Source organism: Gymnodraco acuticeps, unplaced genomic scaffold (genome assembly GCF_902827175.1).
Source record: "Gymnodraco acuticeps unplaced genomic scaffold, fGymAcu1.1, whole genome shotgun sequence".
In the NCBI taxonomy this organism is placed as follows: domain Eukaryota; kingdom Metazoa; phylum Chordata; class Actinopteri; order Perciformes; family Bathydraconidae; genus Gymnodraco; species Gymnodraco acuticeps.
The window spans coordinates 2,379,718-2,385,717 of NW_022992216.1; the positions used below are offsets into that span (position 1 = coordinate 2,379,718).

At 46.6% G+C, this 6,000-nt stretch overlaps 1 protein-coding gene across 1 annotated transcript in view; it reads left to right on the forward strand.

Annotated features, from left to right (window-relative positions):
- The window catches only part of znf423 (zinc finger protein 423), a 157,226-nt gene that overhangs the window by 78,100 nt on the left and 73,126 nt on the right, over positions 1-6,000 (forward strand). Inside the window, 11 exon segments of the mRNA XM_034205890.1 lie at positions 120-503; positions 1,182-1,363; positions 1,647-2,186; positions 2,310-2,363; positions 2,366-2,462; positions 2,640-3,182; positions 3,261-3,445; positions 3,812-4,242; positions 4,440-4,509; positions 4,511-4,654; positions 5,864-5,948. Coding sequence (XP_034061781.1) covers positions 120-503; positions 1,182-1,363; positions 1,647-2,186; positions 2,310-2,363; positions 2,366-2,462; positions 2,640-3,182; positions 3,261-3,445; positions 3,812-4,242; positions 4,440-4,509; positions 4,511-4,654; positions 5,864-5,948 — 2,715 coding nt within the window.

Genomic DNA, 6,000 nt, shown 5'->3' on the forward strand with positions numbered 1-6,000 from the left:
TTGGGAGACAAACTGAAATACTTCATCACTGCACCACTCTATATAGTCACCACATATTTAAAAGCTCAGACTCCCTTTATGTGTTTCTAATGAAGCAGTGTATCTTTCCCTCTCCGCAGGGGGAGGAGGGGGCTGGGGTAAAGTGACGTACTCTTGCCCGTACTGCTCAAAGAGAGACTTCAACAGCCTGGCGGTGTTGGAGATCCATTTGAAGACCATCCATGCGGATAAGCCGCAGCAGAGCCATACATGTCATCTCTGTCTGGACACTCTGCCAACGCTCTACAACCTAAACGAACACGTGCGCAAAGCCCACCGCTCCAGCGGGGGAACCTTAGGCTCAGCGGCAGCAGCAGCGTTTCCGCTGCTGCAGTTCACTAACGTCACAGCGTTCCACTGTAACTACTGCCCAGACATGTTCGGAGACATCAATTCTCTGCAGGAGCACATCAGACAGTCACACTGCCTGCCCGGCGGGATTGTAGCGGGATCCACTACATTAGGTGCGTCTTGGACGAAACTCCTCCTAAGAAATGGAAAGTTACTTTAAGATGTCAAAGTATGAGTTGTTCTGGTACATCGTTTGTAGTACTTGTATTTTTACGTACTGATAAAGGCAGTTATTGTTTGAAAATGTCCTAAAATGTATATTAGAGAGGTTGACTCAAAGCCACATGACTTGAACAAATCACACATTTTATAATAACATTAGAAAAGATGAGCAACTAGAGTCTGGCTTTAACACCAATGACTTTACTTGAGCCTTGTGCCTTAGAATAACATGATACCTTTCCATAAACTAACAAACTAAATGTATGTTGTTTTAAACAGTGTGCCTAAAATGCAGTATTTCATCACAACATTACCACTGTTCATTCCCAGCAGTTTCACACTTGATTTGTCACATCCACTTTGTACAAACCAATCATACTGTAGCCAATCAAGTTACAGGACAGAACCATGAAGAACTAAAGTTACATACAGAAAAAAACAAAGGTTTGTTTGTGTACTATAACTATGCAGTGGTCATGAAGACAAAAATGCAGTCTGCAAAACATCGAAGTGGCGCATTATGGTTTGTTTAGGAAACCCAACGTTTAGGACTTGAGGCAAGACTTTGGACTAGAATGCAAACGCTTGGGACTTACATCTTATAATTTAAATGTATTCTTGTATTGTAGAAGGGAACCATGCCTTCTTCTGCAACCAGTGCTCCATGGGATTCCTGACGGAGTCTTCGTTGACGGAACACATCCAGCAGACGCACTGCAGCTCCATGGCAGGGGGCGGAGCCGGGTCCGGAGGAGTGGTGACCAAACTGGAGTCTCCTGTACTACAGTCTGCATCGCAGTCCTTCATGGAGGTATGAAACAGTCAGGAATTACACTTAAAACCAACCCTTTTAACCTCAACATGTATAGATTGAAATGACCCCATGGCTTTCAAAGGTTTCCAGTCTGCTAATTCTTATTCTATTAAATCTGAACTTGCAATAGTAAATTACGGCCTATCTTTGTTTCTGTCTCTTTTTGTCTTATTATCTTTCCTATTCCATCTGATATTTCATTCCCCAATAAGTAAATAACAGTATTTGTCCATGTACAGTATAACACTTTAAAAAGTAAAGAGCTACTGTCCACGTATAGGTTTACTCGTGCCCTTACTGCACCAACTCTCCTATCTTCGGCTCACTCCTCAAGCTCACCAAGCACATCAAGGAGAACCACAAGAACATCCCGCTGGCTAACAACAAACGCCAGGCAAAAGTTGCAGACCTGAGCCCGGCCTCCTCTGACGTGGAGATCTCCTCCCCAAAACGCCACAGAATGGGAGGGGACTCCACCCCCTCCATGGGGAGCAACGGGGACTACCCGTGCAACCAGTGTGACCTCCGCTTCTCCAGCTTCGAGGGCTTCCAGGCCCACCTGAAGTCCCACCTGGAGATGCTGCTGCGGCGCCAGTCCTGTCCCCAGTGCAACAAGGAGGACTTTGAATCCCAGGAGGCCTTGCTTCAGCACCTGACAGTCCACTACACCACCACCTCCACCCAGTATGTGTGCGAGAGCTGCGACAAGCAGTTCTCTTCCGTGGATGACCTGCAGAAACACCTGCTGGACATGCACACATTCGTCCTGTACCACTGCACGCTCTGCCAGGAGGTCTTTGACTCCAAAGTCTCCATACAGGTGAATTAATTTACTTTGGCCAAGAATACTAACTAGATTAGATTGTGATGAAGAACATGTGTGCTATAATAATAGAAATTAATCAACCATGATTGTTTCTTTTTTCAACGTTTTGCCATTTAGGTGCATTTGGCAGTGAAGCACAGCAATGAGAAGAAGCTGTTTCGCTGCAACAGCAATGCGCCTGGGACTTCAGGAAGGAGTCGGATCTTCAGATTCATGTTAAGCATAACCACCTGGGCCAGAGGTCAGGCCTCCCAGGGGGGCTCGGAGCAGGTACTGTTCATATTTCCTGGGATTATAGACTGAGTTTCATTAGAAAAGTACAGATAGAACTGCATACATATTCAGGTGGTGATTATATAGAAGAGAATGTAATCAAAAAAAGCTTAAGTCATTATTTACCAAAGATTGCAAATTATTTTAACTCTGAATCCGACTTCTGTCTCTCAGGACTCAAGCCCCGTAAATGCATCTTCTGCGGAGAGACGTTTGGAACGGAGGTGGAGCTCCAGTGCCACATCACCACACACAGCAAGAAGTTCACGTGTCGCTTCTGCGGCAAAGCGTTCCAAGCCATGTCACTGCTGGACAGGCACCTGAGGGACAAGCACTGCATCTTCGACAGCAGCAACATCACCGGCAATGGAGGGGGCACAGGGAGCGGGGCGAGTCATAACGGGACACCCAACGGGCTGGCGCAGTCCTCCAAGAGAGGAGGAAGTGGAGGGAATGGAGGTGCGGTAGGCGTTGAGAGAGCAACGGTGGCGGCAGCTGAACAAGCCGACCTGCAGAACATGTTGCTGAAGAACGCAGGAGCCAGCCAGGGGGGGGACACGGCCAACAGTCATGAGGCCAGCGGAGGAGAGGAGGAGCTGGACAACTCGGAGCCCATGTACGCGTGTGATATCTGCGGAGCGGCCTACACCATGGAGTCGCTCCTGCAGAACCATCGGCTGCGCGACCACAACATCCGGCCGGGAGATGATGACGCTAGTAAGATTCAACCAAATAAAAGCTTGTTTCAAAGGTTGTCTCACAGAATATATAATGTTTCTTTGTTGATTATTTCAGCTTCTCGAAAGAAGAAGGCGGACTTCATCAAGGGGAACCACAAGTGCAACGTCTGCTCCAGAACGTTCTTCTCTGAGAGTGGTCTCCGCGAGCACGCTCAGACGCACCGCGGCCCCGCCAAACACTACATGTGTCCCATCTGTGGCGAGCGCTTCCCCTCTCTGCTAACCCTCACCGAACACAAGGTACTGCTTTCATGTTCATGTCTGTTGGAGTATTCACGTTTCAGGATGTCATTTGGAGTTTATTTGTAGGGAACAAATAGTCAGTAGATACCCTCACAGGTATAACAACACTAGTTTCCTTTGCTTTTCTCTTGTGTTACTTTATTGTTTGCTGTGTATCTGTCTTTTGATCCTACTACTTATTTGGCTGCTTTGAATTTGGAATGTTAAATTGTCCTTAGAGAGGCAATTTGTGCTGCAACACACAACAAACTACAGCAAACTTTCTTTTTTTCTTCAGTTGAGTTTAAAACAACCTATGCTTATATAAAAGGTGTTATTACTCACTGCTTTGTGCATCATTCTCTTTCTCCTTTCTCTCTGCAGGTGACCCACAGTAAGAGCCTGGACACAGGTACCTGTCGGATCTGTAAGATGCCCCTGCAGAGCGAGGAGGAGTTTATCGAGCATTGCCAGATGCACCCTGATCTCCGCAACTCCCTCACCGGCTTCCGCTGCGTCGTCTGCATGCAGACCGTCACCTCCACCCTGGAGCTGAAGATCCACGGCACCTTCCACATGCAGAAACTCTCCACTGGTTCTACACTGGGAGGATCAGTAGGAGGAGGAGGAGGAACCGGGAACGGATTGATCGGAGGAGGGAATGGTTCAGCCTCTTCGTCCCCTAATGGCCAGCTGCAGCTGCATAAGATGTACAAGTGCGCCTTCTGCCTGAAGGAGTTCAAGAACAAAGGGGAGCTGGTGAAGCTGGATGTCAACGGCCTGCCTTATGGCCTCTGTGCTGGCTGCATGAGCAGGTAGGAAACCAACTATGAACATATTTTAGTTCATAAAAGATCACTTTAAGACAGTGATATCATAGAGAAACGTGGGGTATTTGAAAGCTTAAAATTGTGTCATTTCTATTCCAATTATTTCAGCCTGGGTTGGGGTAAGAGCCAAAGTTTTGATTACTAAAAGCATCTAAAACTGATCAAATGTTCAATCACATCAGGGGCACGAACGGTCAGAGCCCCAACCAGGGACTCGCTGCCACGCAGGGGGACTCACAGGGAGAGAAGGCCCCCCTCCGGGCTGAGGTGTCCGGAGTGCGGGGTGAAGTTTGAAAGTCTGGAGGACTTGGAAAGTCACGTCCAGACGGATCACCCCGAAGTCAGCCCGGAAACCAGCGCTGCTGGGAAGAAGGCCGAGGCCTCATCTGCACCCAAGGTGAGACAGGAGGAGGAGAAGTCAAAGATCAACGCTTTCATTGAACTTATGAGGAATTTTCAACTCAAAACCTCCAGAAACACGTTTCAACACTTTTACAACACATAGTGCTGAAAACACATTATAAAGTGACTTTAAATTCAAATAACAAAGGTATTGATACAAGAAGGATGCTGCAAACTAGAATCAGGTTTCCACCTTTAGTGTTGATATCTCTTAAGCTTTTCAACAGTAATTAACAGTGGCAGATGAATCGGCCAGTACTGTGTTTTTCTTTGAAACCAACCAGGAGTGCAGAAGACTGAAACAATCCTGCTGAACTGTATGTTTGCGTGAGTGGTGTGTGTGAAGTTTTGGTGCATGCTGCTGCCTTTGCGCCTGTACCTCGCATACGTGCGCCCTGTGTGTATGTCGGTGTGTGTCAGCAGAGCCCCACTGGGTCCTGCGGGTGGGGCGTGCTGAGGCATTGTGGGAGCTGTTCGTTCTACTTGATATTGACAGTCAGGCTCCCCGGGACCAGCCGCGTGTCTGAGAGTGTGTACTAGCAAGTGAGCATGTCTTGTGTGGATATGTGTGTGTGTGTGTGTTAGAGGTATTTCCCAGGGACCCTCTGTCTTACCTGCACCTTTGTTTCTGCTTAGTCTAACGGCACAAAGCAGACAAAGTTTTGTGTGTGTGTGTGTGTGTGTGTGTGTGTGTGTGTGAGATAGTGAAAGTGGGGCCTTTGTGTATTTTGTATGTGTTTGTGCATGAGTGATCGCTGTGTGCTATGAATGGTTAAGCAGAGCCTCTGCTTCTCTCTGTCTCTCTTTCCCTCTCTTTGTTCATGTGTCTCTCACTCTTGTTTCTCTGACTTCTGTATCTCTTTCTTCTTCTCTTATCCTCTTTGCTCGTTCCCTCTGTTTCATTGCTTTTCCCTCTTCAATTACCCCCTTACGAATTTCTCTCTCTTTTTCTACTTTTCTCTGCAGAGGTGTGTGTGTGTGTGTGTGTGTGTGTGTGTGTGTGTGTGTGTGTGTGTGACTTTTGGAGTTCACATAACTTGCATGTTGAGAGCTTGTGCTTTTTAACTTGCTAACACTAGAATATTCTTGTCTTCTTTCAATTCTTGAACTTGTTGTTATATTAAAATGTACATTTTTGCCAATACTACAATATGATTCAATTTGTAAAGAAATTTAAAAAACAATCTGTGTCTTTATCTTACAGAAAAAGACCTACCAGTGTATTAAATGCCAAATGACGTTTGAGACGGAGAGGGAGATCCAGATTCACGTCGCTAATCACATGATCGGTGAGTGATGCGCAGCTCTTTCTCTCTCTGTCTTAGACTAAGTGTTTGTTTG